Source organism: Hyperoodon ampullatus (assembly GCF_949752795.1).
Source record: "Hyperoodon ampullatus genome assembly, chromosome: 5".
In the NCBI taxonomy this organism is placed as follows: domain Eukaryota; kingdom Metazoa; phylum Chordata; class Mammalia; order Artiodactyla; family Ziphiidae; genus Hyperoodon; species Hyperoodon ampullatus.
In genome coordinates, this window is record NC_136918.1 from 111,940,584 (window position 1) to 111,968,235 (window position 27,652).

At 35.9% G+C, this 27,652-nt stretch overlaps 1 protein-coding gene across 1 annotated transcript in view; it reads left to right on the forward strand.

The window, feature by feature from the left end:
* The window catches only part of GBE1 (1,4-alpha-glucan branching enzyme 1), a gene marked incomplete at both ends in the record, with an annotated part of 293,082 nt that extends 265,991 nt beyond the window's left edge, over nt 1-27,091 (forward strand). Inside the window, 2 exons of the mRNA XM_079705465.1 lie at nt 11,908-12,031; nt 27,035-27,091. Of these exons, the coding sequence (XP_079561591.1) occupies nt 11,908-12,031; nt 27,035-27,091 (181 nt within the window). The remainder of the gene's footprint in view (nt 1-11,907; nt 12,032-27,034) is intronic.
* Between the last annotated feature and the right edge of the window lie 561 nt (nt 27,092-27,652).

Consider the following 27,652-nt stretch of genomic DNA (forward strand, 5'->3'; position numbering starts at 1 on the left):
ATTAATATATAACTTAAGTGCAGTCATATTACCTTTTATTGGCACACAATTATCATTTATTATAGGAACATTAATTTAAACAGAAGATTATTTTCTTTGTAAAATTATAACCATTACTGTAATTTTTTCCCCATAAGCTCTTTATTACTTAGGGAAATAGTCAATTTCACTCTACTACCTTCCCTTCTAACACTCTTCCTTTTTGTCCAGCTAAGGAAAACAAAAGGAAAATAAGTTTCTCTGTGGTAGCATTCTTTTCTGATTCTGAAACATTCCTTTCTTCAGTTTGTTCTCTTACCCTAACATTCTTATCTCACCAAGACTCATGTAACTTGTATGGCAGTAGGTATTTCTGGGTCTTATATTTGTAAACATTGAGAAATTTGCTCTTTTTACTAGGATAGTGGTTAAGAGCATTAGCTCTGGAATAAGACCATCTGAGGGTTCAAGTTCCATCTCTTCCACTTACTCATGAAAGTAATTTCTTTGTTTCCTAGTTTTCTCATTTTTAAAACACCTACTTGTAGAATTATTGTCAGAATTAAATGAGTTAATGACATGTGAAAGGCTTGGCAACAGTGTCCAGCACATACTATAAGCTCAGTACCTGTTAGCTGCGATGGTCATAATTACTGTCATTATCATTATTCTAAAAATGCACTAGAAATTTGATAATAAAAGGAAGGAAAAGAAAGGATGAGAGGAGTAGATACTAATCCTCCCTGTTGCCTACATTCTCTTGTCATACTTCTTTTTTCATTTCCTATTCCCCATTTCACCACTACAAAATGATTTCTGTCCTTCCGAAGTAGTGGAATTAAAAGTCTTCTGCTCCCTGCTATATCTTTTCCTCATTCTTGTACCATTGGCCCACCTTTCTTCCTTACCTCCACTTTCTCCACATGCTGCACCACTATCTTGATTTCCCTTTCTTCTCTAATCACTCTTTGTGTTGTCTTTTTTCCCCTCAGATCCAAACCCAATCATTTATTCTTTTTTCTTGCTCTTTTCCCTTGAAGAACTCACACATGCTCATAACTTCAGCTGTAGCTCTGTGAAGATTATCCCAAATTGCCCCTTCTACCATGGTCTTCCCCTATTCACTAAGTGAAATTTTGTGATGTTTACTGACTGTTAGGAAATACTGAGCAGTCTGGAATCATAGCTTTTTGAAAGGTAGAAGAACTCTAGCATGACCTGGTTCTATTCAATTAAATAGAATTGGTTGGATCAGATGTATTTTAGAGACGGTTTCCAAATTAGTACCAAAAGTTAAATTGCATAACAATTGACAGTGTATGAATACTTTTATTTATATTGACTCATCTTGCCCTCGCATCATCTTAGTGATGGGGTCAGGCAAATTTTTTTTTTTTTTTTTTTTTTTTTTTTTTTGCTGTACGCGGGCCTCTCACTGTTGTGGCCTCTCCCGCTGTGGAGCACAGGCTCCGGATGCGCAGGCTCAGCGGCCATGGCTCATGGGCCCAGCCACTCCACGGCATGTGGGATCTTCCCGGACCGGGGCACAACCACGTGTCCCCTGCATCGTCAGGCGGACTCTCAACCACTGCACCACCAGGGAAGCCCTCAGGCAAGTATTTTTATCCTCAAATTAAATATAAGCATTAGAAAGATTTATAACTTTCACAAGATCATATTCTTAGTAAGTGAATAAATGTGATTTAAGTCTAGTTCCTGTAAGGTCAGCACAGTTTTACTTGGGCACCAGATAATTCACCTTTTGTTGCCCTGTAGAAACACCATTAAAATAGGTAAAGTGTGTCTCACTAACTACTTATAATTTTATTTGTTTTCTCTGCTTGTCTTTGTAGAAGTTAATGGTGTCTCTGACTAAATGTCATTTTTTGCAGTGTTACACTGTCCTAGTTTCTGACACTCACAAACACAGATCAATTTAGCTGAAGTATTTTTAAAACAAACATATTCACTTTAAAGGGGTAAAATGACTTTTTAAGGAAAAAGATGACTTCTCAAATATTTGTTAAACCAAGATATAAATCTAAGTATATTTCAGCTTCAAGTGCAGATTGGGAAAGTGTCATGCTAGGTGCTGAAGGATGTTAGAGGATCAAGAGTCTGGGGACTAAAAATCCCATAGAATAAAGAAACTTTACAAAGACGTGAAAGAGAAGAGTCCTGCTATCATCAACTTTCTTTCATTTAATTGTATATATTTCCTTTTCTTGCCTTAATAGTTTTGAATGTAGGAAATGTATTCCTGGTGATATTTTGTTTGTTGACAGCTTCAGACAACTTACCTAAGGGATATACAGATTGTCTTACTGGATTTGGTTAACTCTTTTATGACCATAGTAGTCACATCACTTTGGAATTTTAATAATATTTGGATAGTCTAAATAAAACTCAACATTTGTGAAATAACTATAAAAATAAATAAGTCTACATAGAATTTGATCCAAAATGTGCCAGAATTTTTTCTCATTTCAATTATGTAAATCATCTTTACATTTGACTACCATAGCCAAAACATTGGTTCATTTTGTTTTGAATTGTACAAAAATGCACTTTTCAGAAATAGCTTAGCAGCTTTACTCTTTTCTTGTGTAATTCTTTTCCACATCTACCTAGTAAGATTAAACCAATATGATTGTTTTCAAGATGATTGTAAACTACTATATTAGATTTATTATACCCCTGGAAAATATATATATTAACAATCACATGTGTATGTGTGTTTAAAGCTCTCTTACTCAATTTTTTTGGTGTCTGTGGAGAAATGTTTACTTTGAATCTTTTTCCTCACAATCATCAACCTAGGTAAAGTTTTGATAGTTACTGACTGTGTGCCCAGAAGTGCTCAGGAATGACTGGGAGTAATGATGCATGTGTGCACATACACACACACACACATACACACATACTCCTGTAAGCTTTACTTGACAGTTTCTCAAGGAAAGCTAGTTCAGCCCCTTCTCATTTACCTTTCTGAAGCACTGAGTAAGCCCTAAAGTATTAGATTTTCTATTTCGTCTTAAAAGTTAAAAGAGAAAGAAGAATATAGACTATACATTACTCCTAATAAATTTTGACTTCAAATAAATAAAAAGGATGTTTCTACTACCAACACTAAAAGAATAAGCTTTCAAATGTTTAAGTATTTTAATGTTCATTTACTTTGCAGACTTTAACTGGCAGATGGCGGTAGAGTGTAGAAAATATTATACCTAAGTGCATATCCTGGCCTTGCCAAATTATATATAAAATAATATATATATGATTTTTCACAGTCATTTTGATGTTCAATGCTTAACTTGTCATCTGTATAAAGAAGGCTAACCAGTCAAGTTGATAATACAAGTCTTTGAGTATATGTCGACTTTAGTAAACATGTAATCATTTATCCACTTCAACTAAGAATTATATAAAATGTCTGTCTCCAGGGCTCATACCAATCAGAGTTATTCACCTGAGAATTAATTGCTTCAAGCTGACATGCATCTGTTTAACTGTTGTGACTGTTCCAAAAAGAAGGGAAAAAAATCTTTTAAAATGTCCAAGTAAAACTTGATAGATAATGAAATGGGATTGTGTTAGAAGTTACATTGTACGGATCTGGAATATTAACTCTATAAAATGAGGGAAGAGGGCCTCCCTAGTGGCGCAGTGGTTGAGAGTCCGCCTGCCGATGCAGGGGACACGGTTTCGTGCCCCGGTCCGGGAGGATCCCACATGCCACGGAGCGGCTGGGCCCGTGAGCCATGGCCGCTGGGCCTGTGTGTCCGGAGCCTGTGCTCCGCAGCGGGAGAGTCCGCAGCAGTGAGAGGCCAATGTAACGCGAAAAAAAAAAAAAATGAGGGAAGAAAATCAAGGTTGTTCTTTTATGACTAAAGTAGTGTTAAATTATTTCTTAAAGTTTAGCAAGAGCTTGCATAGATCAAAACCCAAGGAGGATACTGCCATAGGAAAATAATGAAAAGAAGATCCACTCAATAAATATTCCAGGTACTAATCTAGGTCCCAGGTAGAGGGGAAGAGGGGGGATGGGGAAAGACATATTTCCCTTATAGAGTTTTATTTTAATTAAAGGAAGAGAGAAAATTTAATAATTAAATTTATAGGATGATAAAAGTTGACAATGCTGTGTTGAAAAATCAGGACAAATGCAAGAGCGTGTGGGGAAGTGTTTAATTTTCAGTTAGGATGTTCTCAATCTTTCTCAGGAGCATGAGGAGCATTTTTAAAAATTCATAAAATTTTAGGGCTTCCCTGGTGGCGCAGTGGTTGAGAGTCCGCCTGCCGATGCAGGGGACACGGGTTCGTGCCCCGGTCCGGGAAGATCCCACATGCCGCGGAGCGGCTGAGCCAGTGAGCCATGGCCGCTGAGCCTGCGCGTCCGGAGCCTGTGCTCCGCAACGGGAGAGGCCACAGCAGTGAGAGGCCCGCGTACCGCAAAAAAATAATAATAATAATAAAATTTTAAAAAGTGTGTAGTCCTCAAATAGTTCAATGTACTGTCCAATCAAACTTCAATGTTCAGCTTGTTTAAATAACAGGAAAAGCGTTTAGATTGTAGTGAGAACAAAGACATGGGAGAAAGGAATGGAAAAAAAGATCACAAAGGAAGCAAAGGCCAAGTTGGGTGTAAAAAGTAAGAAAGTAAATCGACCTACTTTTACATTTTTCATCACTTTAGACAGCAGTTTAAATGGTCCAGGGTCTATAATAATAATATAAAGAGCAGCTAATAACTTGAGCATTTTTCCCAGCACTGGGCACTGTGTTAAGCACTTGATGTACTTTGCTTCTGTGAATCCTCACAGCAACCCTCTGATATATTACCTCCGTTTTACCAGTGAGAAACTGAGCCTCCAGGAAACTCAGTAACTTGCTGGAAGACACACAGTTGGTAATTGGCAGAATCGGGTTTAGAATGCAATTGTTGGACCCCAAAGCCATGCACCCACTGTATTTTACTGTTTTAGGATGCTTTCTCCTATTCTTGTCTGCATGAAATAGCTTAGATGATGCTTACTTACGCTAATTGTCATTATTTTTCAGGAACTTTGAAGTTTCCAATTATATTTTCCATTTATATATACATTGCATAGGACTCTATTAAAGGATGTATTAGAGTAAGTTTGGGTGAAGAAGTTTCTTTATAGCCTATGTCAAGATTATTTTGAGTTCAAAAGCACAATATGTTTGTAAAAAATGTTGCATCTACATGGGCAAAACTCATTTTGATGACAAAGTATGTGTTTAAAAGATGTATAAAAATTGGTTGTTTCTTCTTTTGCAGTTCTAAATAATTGCTATTGCTTCGTCAAATAATTGAATTTATAAGTTTTTTGGGTAATAATCTTTAATGGCACAGACAAAGCCCAACAATTTTAGAGGGAGGTTAGTCTAGAAGTGTGGGCATATTTTTTCCTTATTTTCCTTTCTTGAGTTACTGAGAAACAGTGACATTTTTTAGTTCAAGTTATGTAATCTTCTAAGACAAAGAAAAGTTCCTAATTAGGTTAGTCAAAGAATTCTGTAAAGTATTTAGAATAATATTTCTATTTGCATAGAGAAATATGTAGTGCTCAGTATTTTATATTATTCACTTTGGTGCCTAAGAGTGAACTAATAATTTGCTTGAAAATGCATTTCAAAAAGCATAGCAATCCATTAATTAACATGGTAGATTATATTTGAGCCCCTCATCCTTTGAGTTTACTTTATTGTTATTCTGCATTGTACAGTTTCTAAGAATGTATAGTTAAGGAAGTAAGCTTGCAGGAGTTGGAGTTTATTTTTTAGGCTAAAATCAGAAACCTACTGATGAAACAAGCACATTCTAAATTATACTAGAAATATACTTTTGTTTTGCACTTAATTAAGACATGTGGTTGTCATTTAAACTTTTAATGAAAACAGTGTTCACAAACTTGAATGCACGTGTAGCTCATGCATTGAAGTTGTTGCCTTTTTCAAGGATGATAAAATTTTAATGTAAACTAATAAAAATTTTAAAAAATATATTGTACCCTTAAAGGGAAGTTCCACTTGCGTTTCATTATATTTAAAATATACTTTGACTACATTCAGTAGTAAATTTCCTATTTTTTTTATTTTACTCTCTTTTAATTTTATTTTAGAAATATAATATTGGAGGAGTTTTTTTAAAATTAAAGTTAGGTAGAGCAAAAAGCTAAATGGATATTGTCTACTGAAAGTAATATACTCATAAATATCCATTGCCCTATAATAGTTTCAAACAAATAATGAAAATATCATTTCCATTTCCATTGGTGACTTTTTAAATCATCGTATATTCTAGATGACAGAGCTAAAGATAGAAATGCCTAAATCAGATACACACACACACACACACACACACACACCTGCCTCACTCTAACACACATATACATTCATAAAACATACAGCAACACATCACAAGTTTTTGCTACTTCTATATTTGGAAAGAGAGCAGAGAGAGCAACTAAAGGTTGTCATTTATGACCATTTCTGTGGTTCAGGACAATAAATGAGGTATAATTTAACTATATTTATAAAATAGAGAGACATCTATTTGAGACGCTATACAGCCATAACCTAAGATTTTGTGAATTGTGGCTGGCAATAAATAAAACTCAATTCATGAAACATAGAAAGGGGAGCATTATGTTAGAACACTGAGGCAAGTCCTGTGCTGGGTGGTTATCTTTAGACTGTTAAAAACATGAAATTATTTTTGTTTTCTACCACCTGTTCTTATACTGCCAGATGTTTGTTCACAGTTCCTTAGAATTTCGTACCTACTGTTTTCTGCCTTTGATACAGATCCTCTCTCCTGGGGTCACTTAACTCCCAAAAGTTATTGCAGTCATAATACTGTGGGTGGGTTGATTAAAGAATCAGATCTAAAAATAACATACCAAATTCATATATTCTAAGTGTACATTTTTTTCACATTTTAACATGTCTTCAATTGGGATGTGTCTTACAGTGATTAGCATGGTAGTGATATTTTTCTCTTTATTGGAGGTGTATAAAATAATTCATCTTAAAGTTGAAGGTGTCTTAGATTTAAAGATATATGGTAACTTACCAGCTTTGCCATCTTTATGGCCACCTAGTCACTAGAGAACCCCTTTTATTGTCACTCAGTCTGAAACCTCAGGGTTTGTACCTTACAATAAATTTCCTTAGTTTCTTCAGCAGGAGTGAAGTGAGTTTAGTGCAGAATGATTTAAACGATAGTACTTCTTACATCAAAATCCTTATACTTTGAACAGACACTTTATCAAGTGGCTGAGCAAACAGCAGCTTTTGAAGTATTTGAAGAGCCATTGAATTTAAGAGTCTTCATGTCTTCACTGTTCTTTAATCTTATTAGTACAGGTCTTCAGAACGTGGCTCTTCCTTGGTTCAAATTTAAGGACACATGATAAAATAATGCTTAAAACTTCTTATCTACTTCAACCTGTTGATAGATATATCAAATACTTAGGAAGCTCTTGAATTTAAAATAAGAAGAAATAATATTTTTAAATGATATCCAAATGGATAGGGATCTATTTGATCTCCTTTTTTAAAAGAAAATCTCCATAAAAATTCTATCATTCTATCATTCTTTCCCTGCTGCATTTTCCCAAATTGAGCAAGGTACATTTTTTCAGTTCAATAATTTTGTCTTCCCCAATCAAGTGACCAAATGAACAAACTAAACAAGAAATTGATCTAGAACAAATGCAATAAACCTCAGATATCCAGACTCCTTAAGTAATGTTAAGAAGTACAGTCCTTTAACACCAATCTTTTAAATTTAATTAAACACTCAGATGGATATCACTGTATCTGTTTTCCTTGTTTTTATTCTTCATGTCATGTTCATTCCAACCTCTTTATGCTTAGAATCTCAAATTTAGAATTAAACAAGAAATTGCCTGCAAAAACACTTTGCCTGATTCTTGGCATAAAATAGGCATCCACTTGTGGAGAGTAGGGTAATTAGATCTGAGTTTGACTTGTGTCTCCATCCCAGCTCTGCCACTAAACTTATCGTGTGTCTTTGGGCACAACTATTCTCCCCTTCCAAGTGTTTCCCCAAATTGAGCATCAGTTTCCTTACGTTTGAGTACCATTAGTTGCACATCCAAAATCTCATTGGTTTATGTATGTCTCTCCATTTGCATTATCCAAGTTTAGCCATACTACTATCCTTGAACCATTGTTAGGTCCCTGGATGGTTTCTCTGACTTAGTCTTTCCTTTGTTCATCCTATTCTACCCTCAACCTTCAGGTTAATTTTTTTGATTGTCATAACCTTTCTCACAAACCTTCAATGTTCTCATACTTAATTACAAAATAAATCTTAACAGTCTAGCCTAGCCTTCTAAAGTTTTTGTTTACAGGCTGTCAATCCTACCTTCCCTCCTTGGCTCTACCTCTCATTGCATATTGCTTTCTGTTTTATTTATAGACATTCATATTCATTTCTAATCTCCCCTTAATAGGCTATGAGTTGCATGTGAACTAAAACCACATCTTAGTCTTTTTTTTTAATATCTTGTACAGTGCCTCCTACATTGTGTGTATTTATTAAGTGAAAGGGAAAATAATTTCTCCTACTTTCCTCGAATATAAAAAATAAGACATGTAATTTGGCCTTTCTTGGGGAATCAGAACTGTCATCCTGAATATCAGTTTCAAAGATGTATTGAGAAGCTATTATGAGAAGGCAGTCTGCTAGATGTAGGGAGGTAGCTATGAATAAAAGAGATGTGAAGGTGTTGAGATGTCCTGCTAAATTTGTTTTATCCACTGTGGAACTGGAAACCGCATGAAGAAGGTAGTTTAAGTGTAAATTGGCTGAGTTATATTTTCAGAGGGATGTTCTTTAGTGGAAGACAGGGCTTTGTAGGGGTATTGGTGCTGTGTGGGTCCCACGTCATGTGCATGTGTGTATCTGTGTGTGTCTGTGTATTTGTGTGGGTTTGTGTGTGCTCATATGTACATGAGAAAGAGGGAGTGAGGGGATGCCTGAGCGAGAGAAGAGAAAAACAAAAATCCAATTGCCCAGATAACCTCTTTAAAAATGTTTATGCTAAGCAGTGTTACTAAAAGACGGGGTTTCCTGATTTTTGTGTCAACTATGAATTGGCATTTTCCATTGGCACTTGCCATCTACGTCTACAAGGATTAAATCATGAGCTGCTGCTTTTGCTGACTTTCAACACCCCCTGAAAGGAGTTCGAGGTGGAGAGCAGAAATGAGGCACTCTGTGCTCTGGGAAAAACTGGCAGATCAGGCCTTCAGATAGTTAGATATTTTCAGGAGCAATTTTATGAGCCCAATTCTTGTATCTCCTCATATCTAGAGAAGCACTAAAATCCTTCATGGTGACGTCTGCTCCTCGTGACTAGCAGTAACCTGCACGAGACTAGTAGAAAACTTCTGTAAAAAATGTGCACTTGATTGAATGTATCCCCCCTTCACCAAAATCACATATATACTGACCTTCCCCCCTGCCTCTTTGGAGCAGTTTCTCAGAGCTATCTGGGATGCTGTCTCCCAGACTGCAGTCCTCATTTTGCCCCAAATAAAACTTAGCTCTCAGCTCTCACGTTGTGCATTTTTTTAAGTTGACACTTGAGTAGTATGTTGTAGTAATTTACAATTATAAAGCTCTTTCACAATCATTACTTTTAATCTAGTGTTTTAAATTGTTGGAATTTCTGGAGTTTAAGGGATGTGTTTTCTAAAGGATGTGGCTGTATTCCCTGGGTAATAGAGACACACAAGGCTGGGGAATTCCAAAAGTGGCCACAGCAGAATTTTTTTCTTTAAATTATAGATCAGAGAAATATGTCTAAACTGATACTTTGAAACTTTATGGCTTTTGTAAGCTTTTTCTTTATAGCTATAAATTATAGATTAAGTGAGTAGATTCTAACCATTTTCAGTGTGATGATCCCTTTCAATGTCAAAATGAAATTGGTTCTTATATAACAATTGTTCTTTCAGTATCCTTGATTGAGAAAATGTATCAAAAAACTTACTACAAATTCTGTGACTTTTTAAATGAATTTATATCTCATTAATCAAAAAAGTGCACATTCTTTGAAATACAGTAGCAAATGGGTATAATAACATAATTTAGTCTTCAGACAATGTACATATAGAATCCATCCCAGTCCCTTTTAATAACATAATTACTCATTCTGTGGGACCCTTATAACACAATGACCAGTGATTATCAACCCACAGCTTGGGAATCGGTGCTTTTCATGATATACTTGCTGTCTTCAGTCACAACTACCAATAATCTATGCTGTTAACCAATAATTTAATAATTGATACTGTATTTCAAGTGTTTTAGAAAGGATTCTAGGTCATTATTCTCTAAACTGTATTGTACTCTTTTTGTTTTTGTTTAATGCTTTTTGAAGACTGTACAAGTATTTAATGAACTAGGATGAAGAACCAAAGCTAAACTTTTACTTTAGTAGTTCCTTTCATTTCACAATACTTCATTTATTTACCATGCCCCTAATGATTTATTTTCACTGTCTGTATTTCCCCATTAAATAAATCCATATGCTCAAATCATGTGCAACTCTACTGAGTGACTTTAGAATGAATGAGCTTGTACCCAGTAGTCATCTTTTGAACTCAGTCTTTCTCTCCCTCCCTCTCCCTCTCTTTTAAACACAGTAACATGCTGATTACAGTATTAGTCTAAATTTGCATCAGAGTAGGCCGACCTGGATTGACTGAAATGGCGCCACCACTCACAGCAAAAGTTCCTGTGGTGCGTCCATCTGCATCTCTTACCCAAACAGAGGTCCCCTAGGCATGAAAATATGGTCATAGTTTGTTATCCACATGTACTTTTTTTTTCCCATGTACTTTTAATGTGATAACTTTAGCTGTAATGAAAAGGTACAAACGTTTCTGAGATTAAATATTTATATACGAGGAAAAGAAAATACAAAGCACCTAGACACCTATCTGTCTCCCTCCTTAAGCTAAAAGAAACTTAAATTTCTAGGTACCCATTTATATTTACTTGTGGATTTTTTAATCAAGTATCATTTCTAGACTTTCTGAGCATAAGTTTGAACATAATAACCATAGCTGTTATTTTGTTATAAATACAATAATGCTAACATGCATAATAGCTCATTGTGAAAAATCAGATGTTAAGTTGTAGCAGATCACATGATTGCAACATGAATCCACCTGTGGCATGATGGATAGTATGTTTGCATGATCTTGTGCATTAATAGAAGCATGCTGCTTGTAACCAAGGGGAAAGACTGAGCCTACTTGGTCTTCAGACCACACATGGACCCTCAGTTCTCTTCTGTGTTCCTCACTTTATTAACCAGGATTTAGCAGACTGCAATGAATTCACAGACGGGGAAATAGTAAAAAGCCATATCAAATGAGTAATGATCAAAGGTGCTGGGATTACATTTAGTAATTGTTTAGTTATGTATGCAGAGGACACATGGAGACAAAATAGCTATTGTTAAATATTTGAAAATTACTGTATTTTGAACTTATTCTTTATGGCTTTTCTGGGTAGAAAAAGTCCCAAGAAATCAAAATTCTGTTTAATATGGAGAAGAATTTCTAGCAAATGGAATTAGTTACATGAAGAGGAAAGTAGATTCTTCATTACTAGGTATGGATGATCATGTGACGAGCTGTGATAAAAGGATAACAAGGATCCCATGGGTGTGCGAACTAGATAGCCTATAAAGCCCCTTTCAAACACGATAAACTCAAACTCAGAAATCTTAGAGAAGAAATGAGAACATAGCACAAATCATCATTATACAGTTTTCAAAATACTCGCTTTTAAATCCTGTCTCAGAAATGTTTTATAATGTCTCATTCAACTCCTAAACCATTGTGATTCCTTAACAGTTGTACGTACAAAATTGTGCTAGATTCAGATGCAGCGGAATATGGAGGACACCAGAGACTGGACCACAATACCGATTTCTTTTCTAAACCTTTTGAACATAATAACTGTCCCTATTCTCTTTTGGTAAGTAAGATTTTTAAGGTATTTTCATTTCATTTAAATTTGATTTTGTATTTTCAAAATGATATGTTTTTGTCCAAGGAAACAACTCTTCAACAAGTAAACAACATGGAGACAAGGCAGAGAGTAGGGAAAGAGGATTGCACTAAAAAAATAGATGCAATGTGTGGTGCTAGACTGAACTGGGTTTTGGAAAAACAAATAATAAAGGATATTTAGCTGACAATTGAGGAAATTTGAATATTAATAGGATTAAAAATTCTCAAAAAATAATAGGAAGGCACATTTTAGTTTTCCTTCTATTATGAATATTTCTATTTTTATACAATTTACTTTCCTTCTTGCTTTCTCTGTAATATTTTACATTAAGCAGATTTCTACATTATTGGTTATCTAATGAAGTTTAATTTAAAACACCTTAAAATAATCTATATATACATTTTTTTCTTTCATGTAGTTATTGATGACTGAATTCATTCTAGTTATAAAATTATCTGGTTTCCTTATATTACTGAGGAGAGTGTTGTATTATATTAACTAACTTTTACTTGTGATGTTGACACAATGAAAGAATATTGCTTTAAACTACTGAATTTAATTTCTTTTAAAAATGTAGATAAAATTTTGCCATTTGCAACAATATGGATGGACCTGGAGGGTATTATGCTTGGTGAAATAAGTCAGACAGAGAAAGACAAATACTGTTTGTTATCACTTATATGTGGAATCTGAAAAATAAAAAAACAAATGAATATAACAAAACAGAAATAGAGTCACAGATATAGGGAACAAACTAATGGTTACCAGTGTGGGGAAAGAAGGGGGTAACAGCAGGATAGGGGGAGGGATTAAAAAGTACAAACTACTATGTATAAAATAAATAAGCTGCAAGGATATATTGTACAGCACAGAGAATATAGCCAATATTTTATAATAACTATAAATGGAGTATAATATATAAAAATTTTGAATCACTATGTTGTACACCTGAAACTAATATTATAAATCAACTATATCTCAATAAAAAAAATTTTAATGTAGAATTTAGAAGCTCTGCAGATTTGGAGGAATTCTTCATTTAATTTATGGCCAAGTCCACATCTGCATTATGTATGTTTTCCTTTTCCTGACTAGTCATATATCTATCTTTCTTCCTCTTCCCTCTTCTCTCTGTCTCAAATCTGCATTTTTTAGTTTGTTTCACAATAAAAGGTCTTAGATTAAGATTTAAGTCAGAAAGAGAAAAACAAATATCGTATATTAATGCATGTATGTGGAATCTAGAAAAGTGGCACAGGTGAACCTATTTGAAGGGCAGGAATAGAAAGGCAGACATAGGGAATGGACATGTGGACACGGAGGGGGTAAGGGGAGGGTGGGATGAATTGGGAGGTAAGGTTTGACATAAATACACTACCATGCATAAAATAGATAGCTAGTGGGAACCTGCTGTATAGCACAGGGAGCTCAGCTTGGTGCTCTGTGATGACCTAGTTGGGTGGGATGGTGGGGGGGAGGGAGGTCTAAGAGGGAGGGGTGTCTAAGAGGGAGGGGATGTGTGTATGCATATGGCTGATTCACTTCAATGTGCGGCAGAAACTAACACAACATTGTAAAGCAATTATACTCCAATAAAGGAAAAAAAAAAAGAAAAAGGAAAGATTTGTTTCACTTATGTGAGGCCAGGATGTATCCCACAAATGTATGGCTTTATCATTGCTGTTAAATTCTCCCATTTTTTTTTTAAGTTTGGGTAAAAGTCAAGCATGAGAATCTGTTTGGTACCCCTGACTCCTCCATATTTCTACTATATTCCCAACTCTTAGGGTGGTACCAGCACCTTACTTTGTAAGCTGCCATATTATATATGTCAAAGACAGTGGCATAAAATAAATAAAACGAGCAGGGATGAGCAAGATTAAGTTGTGGATTATCAGCTCTGAGGAAAGTCAGTAGACTTAGGAAACCTAGGTGTTACCCTATATGTGTGTTGAGGTGGGGTGTTGATGATGTTGATATGGCTTAGACAGAGATCTAGATTCATTTGTATTTTCAAGAGGGAGGGCTCAAAGCTGCTAGTGGAGTCTATCTCCAAAGAATGATTGCTGTAGTTTGTCAGAACATTCAGTTTTGACATGTAAAATAAGACTGATACAAATAGTTTCTGAAATGAATAAGAAAATGATCTTAAAGCTCTGAAATAACCAAAAGAGTTAGAGACCCCTGAGGGGTTAGGGAAGGTGACAGCTCATAAAGAGGAGTCATGGAGAAGTAGCACCCACTTGTGATAAAGCTGAACTTGAACCAGTTGAACTAGACTGAAAGGGTTTTGAAAGTTTCAGATAGCAAAAATGTTATATAGCCAACTTTCCTAAAGGTTCATGTATCCAAAGAGGGCTCTGTTGGGGAGGGAAGAATGGTAATATAGTAAAAAAGACCACAAAATGTCATGGCAGGGAATTTGGGATCAAGTCCCCAGTCTGCCATTTACCAGCTATGAGAACTTGAGTAATTTGATCTTTTTTTGACTCGGTTTCCCTGTCTGCATAGTGAGGATTAATGATAGTATCCTGCCTACAGCAAGAGGTTCTTGCGAGGCATAAATTAATTAACACAGCCAAGCTTTGGGGAAGTTGCAAAATGGTACTGCACATGTATTCAAAAGTTACTATTGTTGTGGCTATTCAATAATTATTTAGGTATTATAAGCATGTCAAGACACTAGGTGCTTTGAGGATATTCTCCCAATTTTGGAAAAATTATCATCTTAGGTGAGGTCTTGCAATCTCTGAGGGTGGGCAAAAAATATCTTGACATCCTTTTGATTTTTTAAGAGCAAAGATATTCTGTTATAATTAAAACAAGCCAAGTAACCAGTGGCAGCAACAGTCAGGAGATTACTTTTCAAGCACTAATTGAATTGATCTTCCAAATATGGACTGTGCAGTTCTAAATTAGCAGGTGGAATGCAGAAGGTCAGATGAGTCTCCATAAGAGGTAGAGGAATACAGCACTGCAAGCACATGAGAAATAGAATAGAGCTTCAACACTGCCTGTAATAGAATTCTGATCCAACTCGGTCAAAAGGTAAAGATTGGCCCTGTCTTCTCAGCAGCAGCATCTTGTTTTCGATAACTACTGATGCTTTAGGAATGACTCCTTTTATTTATTTTTTTAAATTTTTTTATGTTTTTTTATTGGGGTATAGTTGTTTTCCAGTGTTGTGCTAGTTTCTATTGTACAGCAAAGTGGAGTTACCTGTGATATACAGCAGGTTCTTATTAGTTATCTATTTTATACATATAAGTGTATATATGTCCATCCCAATCACTGAGTTCATCACACCCCCCAACACTTACCCCCCTGCTTTTCCCCCTTGGTGTCCTTACATTTGTTCTTTGCATCTGTGTCTCTATTTCTGCTTTACAAACAGGTTCACCTGTACCATTTTTCTAGATTGCACATATATGCATTAATATACACTATTTGTTTTTTTTTTCTGACTTACTTCACTGTATGACACTCTCTAGGTCCATCCACACCTATACAAATGATCCAATTTTGTGACTTTTTATGGCTGAGTAATATTCCGTTGTACAAATGTACCACATCTTCTTTATCCATTTGTCTGTCAATGGACATTTAGGTTGCTTCCATGACCTAGCTATTGTAAATAGTGCTGCAATGAATATTGGGGTGCATGTGTCTTTTTAAATTATGGTTTTCTCTGGGTATATGCCCAGTAGTGGGATTGCTGAGTCATATGGTAATTATATTTTTAGTTTTTTAAGGAACCTCCATCTGTTCTCCATAGTGGCTGTACCAACTTACATTCCCACCAACAGTGCAAGAGTGTTCCCTTTTCTCCACACCCTCTCCAGCATTTATTGTTTGTAGATTTTCTGATGATGCCCATTCTAACTGGTGTGAGATGATGCCTCATTGTAGTTTTGATGTGCATTTCTCTAAAAATTAGTGATGTTGAACAGCTTTTCTTCTGCCTCTTAGCCATCTGTATGTCTTCTTTGGAGAAATGTCTGTTTAGGTCTTATGCCCATTTTTGGATTGGGTTGTTTGTTTTTTTAATATTGAGCTGCATGAGTTGTTTATATATTTTGGAGATTAATCCTTTGTCCGTTGATTCATTTGCAAATATTTTCTCCCATTCTGAGGGTTGTTTTTTTGTCATGTTTATGTTTTCCTTTGCTGTGCAAAAGTTTTTAACTTTCATTAGGTCCATTTGTTTATTTTTCTTTCTATTTCCATTATTCTAGGAGGTGGGTCAAAAAAGATCTTGCTGTGATTTATGTCAAAGAGTGTTCTTCCTATGTTTTCCTCTAAGAGTTTTATAGTATCCGGTTTTACACTTAAGTCTTTAATCCATTTTGAGTTTATTTTTGTATATGGTGTTAGGGAGTGTTCTAATTTCATTCTTTTACATGTAGCTGTCCAGTTTTCCCAGCATCATTTATGGAAGAGACTGTCTTTTCCACTGTATATCCTTGCCTCCTTTGTCATAGATTAGTTGACCATAGGTGCGTGAGTTAATCTCTGGGCTTTCTATCCTGTTCCATTGATCTATATTTCTGTTTTTCTGCCAGTACCATATTGTCTTGATTACTGTAGCTTTGTAGTATAGTATGAAGGCAGGAAGCCTGATTCCTCCTGCTCCATTTTTTTTTTTTTTCTCAAGATTGCTTTGCCTATTCAGGGTCTTTTGTGTCTCCACACAAATTTTAAGATTCTTTTTTCTAGCTCTGTAAAAAATGCCATTGGTAATTTGATAGGGATTGCATTGAATTTGTAGATTGCTTTGGGTAGTATAGTCATTTTCACAATATTGATTCTTCCAATCCAAGAACATGGTATATCTCTCCATCAGTTTGTGTCATCTTTGATTTCTTTCACTAGTGTCTTATAGTTTTCTGAGTACAGGTCTTTTACCTCCTTAGATAGGTTTATTCCTAGGTATTTTATTCTTTCTGTTGCAATAGTGAGTAGGATTGTTTCCTGAATTTTTCTTTGTGATCTTTTGTTGTTACTGTCTAGGAATGCAAGAGATTTCTGTGCATTAGTTTTATATCCTGCAACTTTACCAAATTCATTGATTAGCTCTAGTAGTTTTCTGGTGGCATCTTTATGATTTTCTATGTATAGTATCATGTCATCTGAAAGGAGTGACAGTTTTACTTCTTCTTTTCCATTTTGTATTCCTTTTATTTCTTTGTTTTCTCTGATTCACATGGCTAGGACTTCCAAAACTTTGTTGAATAATAGTGGTGACAGTGGACATCCTTGTCTTTTTCCTGATCTTAGAGGAAATGCTTTCAGTTTTTCACCATTGAGAATGATGTTTGCTGTGGGTTTGTCATATAAGGCCTTTATTATGTTGAGGTAGGTTCCCTCTATGCCCACTTTCTGGAGAGTTTTTACCATAAATGGGTGTTGAATTTTGTCAAAAGCTTTTTCTGCATCTATTGAGATGATCATATGGTTTTTCTCCTTCAATTTGTTAATATGGTGTATCACATTGATTGATTTGCATATATTGTAGAATCCTTGCATCACTTGGATAAATCCCACTTGATCACAGTGTATGATCCTTTTAATGTGTTGTTGGATTCTGTTTGCTAGTATTTTGTTGAAGATTTTTGCATCTATATTCATCAGTGATATTGGTCTGTAAATTTCTTTTTTTGTAGTATCTTGATCTGGCTTTGGTATCAGGGTGATGGTGGCCTCATAGAATGAGTTTGGGAGTGTTCCTTCCTCTGCAGTTTTTTAGAAGAGTTTGAGAAGGATGGGTGTTAGCACTTCTCTAAATGTTTGATAGAATTCACCTGCGAAGCCATCTGGTCCTAGACATTTGTTTGTCAGAAGATTTTTAATCGCAGTTTCAATTTCATTACTTGTGGCTGGTCTGTTCAAATTTTCTATTTCTTCCTGGTTCAGTATTGGAAGGTTATACCTTTCTAAGAATTTGTCCATTTCTTCCAGGTTGTCCATTTTATTAGCATAGAGTTGCTTGTAGTAGTCTCTTAGGATGCTTTGTATTTCTGCAATGTCCGTTTTAACTTGTCCTTTTTCATTTCTAATTTTATTGATTTGAGTCTCCTCCCTGTTTTTCTTGATGAGTCTGGCTAAAGGTTTATCAATTTTGTTCATCTTCTCAAAGAACCAGCTTTTAGTTTTATTGATCTTTGCTATTGTTTCCTTTGTTTCTATTTCATTTATTTCTGCTCTGATCTTTATGATTTCTTTCCTTCTACTAATTTTGGGGTTTTGTTTGTTCTTCTTTCTGTAGTTCCTTTAGGTGTAAGGTTAGATTGTTTATTTGAAAATTTTCTTGTTTCTTCAGGTAGGATTTTATTGCTATAAACTTCCATCTTAAAACTCCTTTTGCTGCATCCCATAGATTTTGGGTCATCGTGTTTTCCTTGTCATTTGTCTCTAGGTATTTTTTTATTTCCTCTTTGATTTCTTCAGTGATGTCTTGGTTACTTAGTAGCGTATTGCTTAGCCTCCATATGTTCGGTTTTTTATGGTTTTTTTCCTGTAATTTATTTCTAATCTCATAGCATTGTGGTCAGAAAAGATGCTTGATACGATTTCAATTTTCTTCAATTTACCGAGGCTTCATTTGTGACCCAAGATGTGATCTATCCTGGAGAATCTTCCATGTGCACTTGAGAAGAAAGTGTAATCTGCGGTTTTCAGATGGAATGCCCTATAAATATCAATTAAATCCATCTGGTTTATTGTGTCATTTAAAGCTTGTGTTTCCTTATTAATTTTCTCTCTGGATGATCTGTCCTTTGGTGTAAGTGAGGTGTTAACGTCCCCCACTATTATTGTGTTACTGTCAATTTCCCCTTTTATAGCTGTTAGCATTTGCCTTATGTATTGAGGTGCTCCTATGTTGGGTGCATATATATTTATAATTGTTAGATCTTCTTCTTGGATTGATCCCTTGATCATTATGTATTGTCCTTCCTTGTCTCTTGTAACATTCTTTATTTTAAAGTCTATTTTTTTCTGATATGAGTATTGCTACTCTAGCTTTCTTTTGACTTCCATTTGCATGGAATATCTTTCTTCATCCCCTCACTTTCAGTCTGTATGTGTCCCTAGGTCTGAAATGGGTAGCTTGTAGACAGCATAAGGTATGGGTCTTCTTTTTGTATCCATTCAGCAAACCTGTGTCTTTTGGTTGGAGCACTTAATCCATTCACATTTAAGGTAATTATCGATAAGTATGTACCTATTACCATTTTCTTAATTTTTTTTGTGTTTGTTTTTGTAGGTCCTTGTCTTCTCTTGTGTTTCCGACTTAGAGAAGTTCCTTCAGCATTTGTTTTAGAGCTGGTTTGGTGGTGCTAAATTCTCTTAGCTTTTGCTTGTCTGTAAAGCTTTTGATTTAGCCATCCAATCTCAATGAGATCCGTGCTGGGTAGAATATTCTTGGTTGTAGGTTGTTCCCTTTAATCACTTTAAATATATTGTACCTGTCCCTTTTGGCTTGCAAAGTTTCTGCTAAGAAATCAGCTGTTAACCTTTTGGGAGTTCCCTTGTATGTTATTTGTCGTTCTTCCCTTGTTGCTTTTAATCATTTTTCTTTGTCTTTAATTTTTGGGAGTTTGATTACTATATGCCTTGGCATGTTTCTCCTTGGATTTATCCTGCCTGGGATTCTCTGCACTTCCTGGACTTGGATGGCTATTTACTTTCCCATGTGATGGAAGTTTTCAATTATAGTGTCTTGAAATGTTTTCTTGGGTCCTTTCTCTGTCTCTCTCTTCTCCTTCTGGGGCTCTCTTCTCCTTCTGGGGCTCCCATAATGTGAATGTTTGTGCATTTAATGTTGTCCCAGAGGTCTCTTAGACTGTCTTCATGTTTTTTAATTCTTTTTTCTTTATTCTGTTCCACGGCAGTGAATTCCACCATTCTGTCTTCCAGGTCACTTATCTGTTCTTCTGCCTCAGTTATTCTGCTACTGATTCCTTCTAGTGTATTTTTCATTTCAGTTATTGTATTGTTCATCTCTGTTTGTTTGTTCTTTAATTCTTCTAGTTCTTTGTTAAACATTTCTTGCATCTTGTCGATCCTTGCCCCCATTCTTTTTCTGAGGTCCTAGATCATCTTCACTATCATTATTCTGAATTCTTCTTCTGGAAGGTTGCCTATCTCTCCTTCATTTAGTTGTTTTTCTGGGGTTTTATCTTGTTTCTTCATCTGGGACATAGTCCTCTGCCTTTTCATTTTGTCTATCTTTCTGTGATTGTGGTTTTCATTCCACAGGCTGCAGGATTGTAGTTCTTCTTGCTTCTGCTGTCTGCCCTCTTGTGGATGAGGCTATCTAAGAGGCTTGTGAAGGCTTCCTGATGGGAGGGACTGGTGGTGGGTAGAGCTGGGTGTTGCTCTGGTGGGTAGAGCTCAGCAAAACTGTAATCCGCTTGTCTGCTGATGGGTGGGGCTGTGTTCCTTCCCTGGTGGTTGTTTGGCCTGAGGTGACCCAGCACTGGAGTCTGCAGGCTCTTTGGTGGGGCTACTGGTGGACTCTCGGAGGCCTCAAGCCAATGAATACTTCCCAGAACTTCTGCTGCCAGTGTCCTTGTCCCCATGGTGAGCCACAGCCACCCCCTGCCTCTGCAGGAGACCCTCTGACACTAGCAGATAGGTCTTAGTCTCCTATGGGGTCACTGCTCTTTCCCCCGGGTCCTGGTGTGCACACTACTTTGTGTGTGCCCTCTAAGTGTGGAGTCTCTGTTTCCCCCCCTGTCCTGTCAAAGTCCTGCAATCAAATCCCACTGACCTTCAAAGTCCAATTCTCTGGGGATTCCTCCTCCCATTGCTGAACCCCAGGTTGGGAAGCCTGACTTGGGGCTCAGAACCTTCACTCCAGTAGGTGGACTTCTGTGGTTTAATTGTTCTCCAGTTTATGAGTTACCCACCCAGCGATTATGGGATTTGATTTTATCATGATTGCACCCCTCCTACCATTTCATTGCAGCTTCTCCTTCGTCTCTGGATGTGGGCTATCTTTTTTGGTGAATTCCAGTGTTTTTCTGTTGATGATTGTTCAGCAATTAGTTGTGGTTCCAGTGCTCTTGGAAGAGGGAGGGAGTGCATGTCCTTCTACTCCACCATCTTGAACCAATCTAGGAATGACTCATTTTAAATAAGTCTTTAGACTCCAGATGAAGTGATCACTGTTTTTAATGTAAAAATAAAGGAACCCAATAAATCAACTGTACTTCAATTAAAAAAAAATTGGTTGGTGGTTAGGGATGATTTCTTAAGCAAGATCTGTGTACCTAAAATATTCATTATAGTATTTCATATATTTTTGTATATGACATTGTGATTTTTGTAATAATTTATATTAACGCAATAAAATAATATAATAAATTTTTTTAAAAGAATAAGGGAGCCCAAGTAGACCTGAAAATCCAATAAAACAGATTCATTCTTACCAGAGTTATCCTTCAAAGAGCCAAAGAAAAAAATTACATTAATATACCTAATATAAGAATGCATCATCATAATGGAACTCTTTATTAAACTGATCAATATGCGCTGGGATCCAATCAGGTTTCTTGAACATGACCCTAAGTGCTCTGGGTCTCATTTGACCCCCTTCTGCCTCCCACATGCCTGGAGTAAAGAGCGAAGGGGAGAAAAAAATGTAGTTTTTTCCCTTTTCCATGAAATTTCTGTCCATCATAACTAGTGCACTGTATTTGCCAAAGCTTAATTTGCAAGCTCAATAATCCAAAGGATCTGCTGATTAAGTGTCAAATCTGTTTTCAAAGACAGCAACAAACAGAGCTCAAAGGAATCTTAAAATAGCCATATATGCTGCAGCATCACCAGGTACCATCCCAGTGTCTTCTTTATATGTCCCATCATTTGAAACTGTGAAGCCAGAGGAGAACTGCATGTGTACTACTGTTGAAACGTATATGCTATAGGGCAGAACTTTTCCATTCTTCTTTACTGACAGTTTTTGGAACTCCATTTTAGCATAATGATTTCTCTATATTTTAGTTCCTGATATAGGAACTTTTATTAACCTATGTCTTAATCAGTGCATGAGGAGGGGCAGGGGTGCTCTCTTTCTCTTTTCTGATTCATAAATTCAAATTCCATGGCATAAATGGAAGAGCAGAGATTATTGAAACTGAAATGAATTAGATTCCTTTACAATAACTTAAGCAGTCTTAATGGTGAAATGTGAATAAAGCTATAGTTTTAGCATCTATTACTTTGCCAATTAATCTCCTTATCCTTAAGAAGTAGATCTGTTTATTCCTGTTCTAAATTTGGTGATTCAAAGGTAGACTTCTAGTTTCAATAGGGCATTTGGCATAGAGGTATCTTTCTTATTGTCCCTCAGTTGTAGGCGTTGCAAATATAAATTAAGTTGGGAAATGTTTTTTGCTCTATCCAGAATTATGAAAATGTTTAGTTTTTTTTCAGACAAAATCAGTTTTGATTCTTAAAGTTTACTCTTTTTCATATTCTAAATTAAATGAGATAATATATACTTCTACATTAATAAGATTTTTTTCTTAGAAAATATTTTATGAACTAAAGCATGTATGTGAAAATTAAAATTATTTTATGTCACCCTTATTTTTCAAAATAATTTTTGATTTTTTATGACAAGTGTATATATATAGGTTGTTAAGGGTCTAATGCCCTTTTCATCAATGATGTTATCACTCTGATTATGTGCTATTGCTAACTTTTACAATCTCTAAGAACATTTCAAAACTTGCCTTTTAAGTATTTTTTTTTTAATTTTTTTTTTTGGCTGTGCTGGGTCTTTGTTTCTATGCAAGGGCTTTCTCTAGTTGTGGCAAGCGGGGGCCACTCTTCATCGCGGTGCGCGGGCCTCTCACTGTCGCGGCCTCTCCCGTTGCGGAGCACAGGCTCCAAACGCGCAGGCTCAGTAGCTCACGGGCCCAGTTGCTCCGCGGCATGTGGGATCCTCCCAGACCAGGGCTCGAACCCGTGTCCCCTGCATTAGCAGGCAGACTCCCAACCACTGTGCCACCAGGGAAGCCCTTAAGTATTTTTTATTTAAAGTTATTTTCAAATTTTCTGTTTTCAAATTTTTGACACGCTGTTTGCAAAAATTGTGTAATTAATTTGTGTAATTAAATTGTGTAACTCAGTTTTGACCCTAGAAGAACATAATACTTTGCCTGGATGACATAATATAGTAGATTATTGTGTGGTCAGTTATTTTTTTGAGCCATACTACTGGTTTGCCTAGTGATTAAGTCATTAAGGTAGTCAAAGTAACTGGGTAGATTAGCATGCATTTTGACTCTCTTAATAAATGAACTGGATTATAATGTGACATTCTGATTCCTTGTGAAGAATGGACTATAAAGATAGCTACAAGCAATGAAATTCATGGCTCTACATTACGCTGTCTCACATGTTCTTCATGTGATCCTAGCTACAAAATGTTTACAGCCTAGTGGTTTGTAAGTGGGCCTAGTGAACACGTTTATCAGCATATTTTATTTGTGATGTGTGTACTAAATGGTTTCTATATACATATACTTAAATATGAGCTGTTCGTATTTAAATATAAGCAATTATGTTTAAATCTACTTAAAATATGTTCATATTTCTTTTGCCGTTTGAATCAAAACTATTTATAGAATTAAAATTGTAAATTGAGATTTACAGAGCCAATATTAGCACTAAATTATAGAGTCCCCAAATTGTTCATGTCTGTAATTGTCTCATCATAAGGATTAGCTCTAATTATCTTAAGTCCTTTAGTATAATTTGTAGTCATTTCTTAACTACTAAGAACACTGATTTATATACTCAGAACCCGAGTAAAGAAGAGAAGTCCAAAATCCATAAATAGCCATAGTTAAGAAAAATCCGTTGCTTGGGGAAATTCTTTCATGTCGCCTATACTGCAGGGGCTCTAAAGCAACATGAACACATTCTGGTAATTAACACTGCAGTGAAAAAATATAATTATACAATATTCCCATTAATGATATTGTACAATTATCAACTGATGGTTTTTGAGCAGATAGTATTAAGAGGTCTCTACGTGTGGCTGGAATTGGCCTCATAAAGGTCCTTACATAAAATGGCCAGCATCATTGAGAGAGAATTCTTGGAGGATTTTTTTAACCATTAAATGACAAAATAGGAAACTCAGTGCATTTACTGCAAACCTTGAAGTTCTTATGTCATCCAGTTTGTTTCACACTTAATTTTGGGCTAGCTAAAATACCAGAGATCACAGAGAGGAGATTGCTTCTAAATTATCAGCTTATAGTTATTCATATTTCATTAATGAAATCGGTATGAGGTTATGAATCAGAGTAGATATCAAAAGTGCATAAGATCCAGTAAGAGATTGAGGTGACGTGTCCTGGCATATCACTGTGCCACACTGAGCACGGACCTATCATTTTTTATCCTAGGCCTGACTTGTGTGTTTTATTGCTTCTTTCTCAGGAGACTTGGGCTAATCAGAATATTTTTATCTGACTATAGGACCAAATAATATCAGAGAAATGTTTTTAAGGTAAAGGGAACTGAAATTCTTTTCTCCAGTTTCCGGTGCTGCTGAGAAATTTAGATTGGTCTTCAGTTTTAGAATGGCCCTAACAGAACAAATCAGATCCATTCTGATTATAACCTGCTATCCCACTGATTAGTTACACCTAGTTACTATGATTCCCCAAACTAATCATCTAGAATAAGTACATAGCAAATTCCTTTAGAAGGGCAGGACAACTGTCTCTTGATTCATGCCTGTTTTGAGAAGACTTGGAGAGAGAAATGATTGAATCTGATTGTTGATTTCTTTTATTTCTCCTCTTTTGCTTTGGTCTGTTGTTGCTTTAGTCTGTAGTGTCATTGTGGAAATAGGCCATCCTTTGGACTGGATTTGTCTGGACCATTGATAATAGTCCTGCTTTGTTCATGAGTACCTCCAGCTTCCTTTTGTTGAACCAATCTTATAACATCTTACCTATCACAGTCAAAGAGAAACTATTGAATGGAAGAGATTATATTAGCAATCAAATCATGATGTGGTTTTATATATTAAAAACAATATGTAAATTGTAGGGAAACTGATTATGGCATTGAAATACGTGGGTTCCCCACACTTAATGACTGCAAGGATGTAATATTATCTTTTGGAAGTACTGGATTGCAAATCAGACTGTGAGACATTGAGTAACCCAGTAAACTGTTAGCATTTGTGAAATTTTTCTCCGATGACGATGTTCTTTTCCTAAATCACTGTTACTTTTGATTCAAGATTAGAAAAACTGTTCCCTAGTTGTTACATTCATAATATAAATTTCTCAAAATTCCATCGTTTAAAAACTGCATTAATCTTTAATGTTCAAAGCTAACCAGCTGTATTGGTGTATCTTATTTTTTTTAAAACAATTGTAAGAGGTCTCTATCACAGAAACCTCAAAGGAAAACATTGTGTTCATTTGCAGAGTTGACATGCATTGGACATACAATGGTCTCAGTCAATGAAAATCAGCTGTTCTGTTCTTTAATTTCTTTTTCCTAAAGCCCTGTTTGCTTTGCATCTTTCATTCCAGTTCTAAACTATAAAAGCCTTTTTCTTTTATTTTTTTTTAACCATCAGTCAAGTTTTCAGTTAAAGTGACTAAAAATAGTAAAATATTCACAAAGTCAGAAATGGAGAGATACTGCCACAATGAAGACAGCAATCTGTAATATTATTTTTACTGTTTACTTTGTTAATAGTAATTATATGTAATTAAATATGTGTAAAACAGCACATAGATAAGCATCAAGCAGTTCAAGTCATTTCTCAGCTTTATAAAAATTATTTTAGATGTAAGTGTATTAAAGAATATCTTGTGAATATGCACATATTGATCCCTCTGTTACTTACTCCATCATTCATTCTTTTATTTCGTCATCATTGGCACCTACTTTGTCCATTGGCACCTACTAAAAGTCAGAAATATGAAGATATATGGCCTATACCCTGGTAAACCTCATGGTCTAGTGGGAAGGATTGATCATAAACTTGAAAAAGAACTACAAATTGTTAAGTGTTCAGAAAAAAACAAAAGTGATGCTGTGATAGGAAATGGCATGGAGACACCATCAGATCTAGAGTTATCAAGGAACACGTCTCCGTGGAACTGGGATTTTTCAAGATCTAAGAGACAGGGAACTAGCCAGGTGAAGAGTGTTCTGAACAGAGGGGCAGGCAGGGGCCAAGACCAAGAGGAAGGGAAGGATGTGGAGTGTTCAAGGAACGAGAAGGGCCCTGTGGCCAGAGCCTGGTGAGGGGAGAAGGGGTAAGTGAAGAGCAGATCTGAGATGGGAGCTGTACCTTTTCAAGAAGGAGCTGAGTCAGGACTCCGCGGGGCAGGCAAAGAATGTGGATTGTATTTTCCGTGCAGTGGCAAGCTTCTTGATTGATTTAAATTGGGTCGGGGCCTAAAATACACTTAGGATACCTTATACTGTTACCATTAAGGTTTCATTCTTAAAATAACAGGAGAAAACACAAACCGGAATGATAATAAAAGTGTCTTGATGTGAGCAATCTTTTGTATGTTACTTTTATTCCCCTGAATAGAATAACATTGTGAACTGGAGGGCAGCCTTCCTTCACCACCTGATAGCACCTAAAAGGAGCAGCCAGGGCTATTTCTGTCCCTAGTGTCTGAGGAGCATTGGTTTTTGTAAAGGTATGGAGCCCTCTAGCGGTGACTGTTTTAAAGGAGTCTTACATTGATGCCAGAACTGTTGGAACTGTGTTTTAAAGGAGTCTTACATTGATGCCAGAACTGTTGGAACTGTGGGATTTGAGTTTCCTCAGAGCCAGTAGAATTGTAAAGGTAACTGTAATTTAGGCAAATGTGAAACTGCGTCATGCCTCAGTCGTTCTGACATGATGACATCACGCCCAGTGTTTCTTTCAAATGCACTGACTCTGTTGTGTTGTCTTAGGTGTACATTCCAAACCGAGTGGCCCTCATCTTTCAGAATGTGGACCTGTCCAACTGAAGAGATCTGATTTCAGCTCCAGCAAAGAAAGATGTGCGCTTTGTTTTCCCACGCTCGTTGTCCCAGAGCTTGTAATGTGTAAGCTTTTCAAAATATATTTGTCTAGCCTAAATGTCAGATGTCTGAAATTCAATACTGGTTTATGAAAATGAATGTCAAACTTTTCTTTAAGGAGGAGAGGGGAACATATTTTTTGAAATTCTGGAGATCCTAGACTATATCTTCCAGCCATCTGAACAGCTAGGATCCTCAAATGAAGTGTGATATATCATGTCTTCAAACAATTTTGCCTTACAGGCCAGTTATTTAGTCCTTTTAAGTTCAGATTTGAATCATGTGTCATGTTTGATTATTTCTGTCGAATGTATACAGCATCTTTTTTAAGGCGATATCTGGTGACTTTATTTGTTCTGGTATCTCTTGGTCTAAATTACAAAATACCAAGATTGTTAATCTTCTTTTTCAACTTGTGTTTAGAAATACTGTAATAAGTATATAATAATAATATAAAACTAAGAATTGTGTCAAAGATAAAAGTTGTTGCCTATGAACTCATCCATG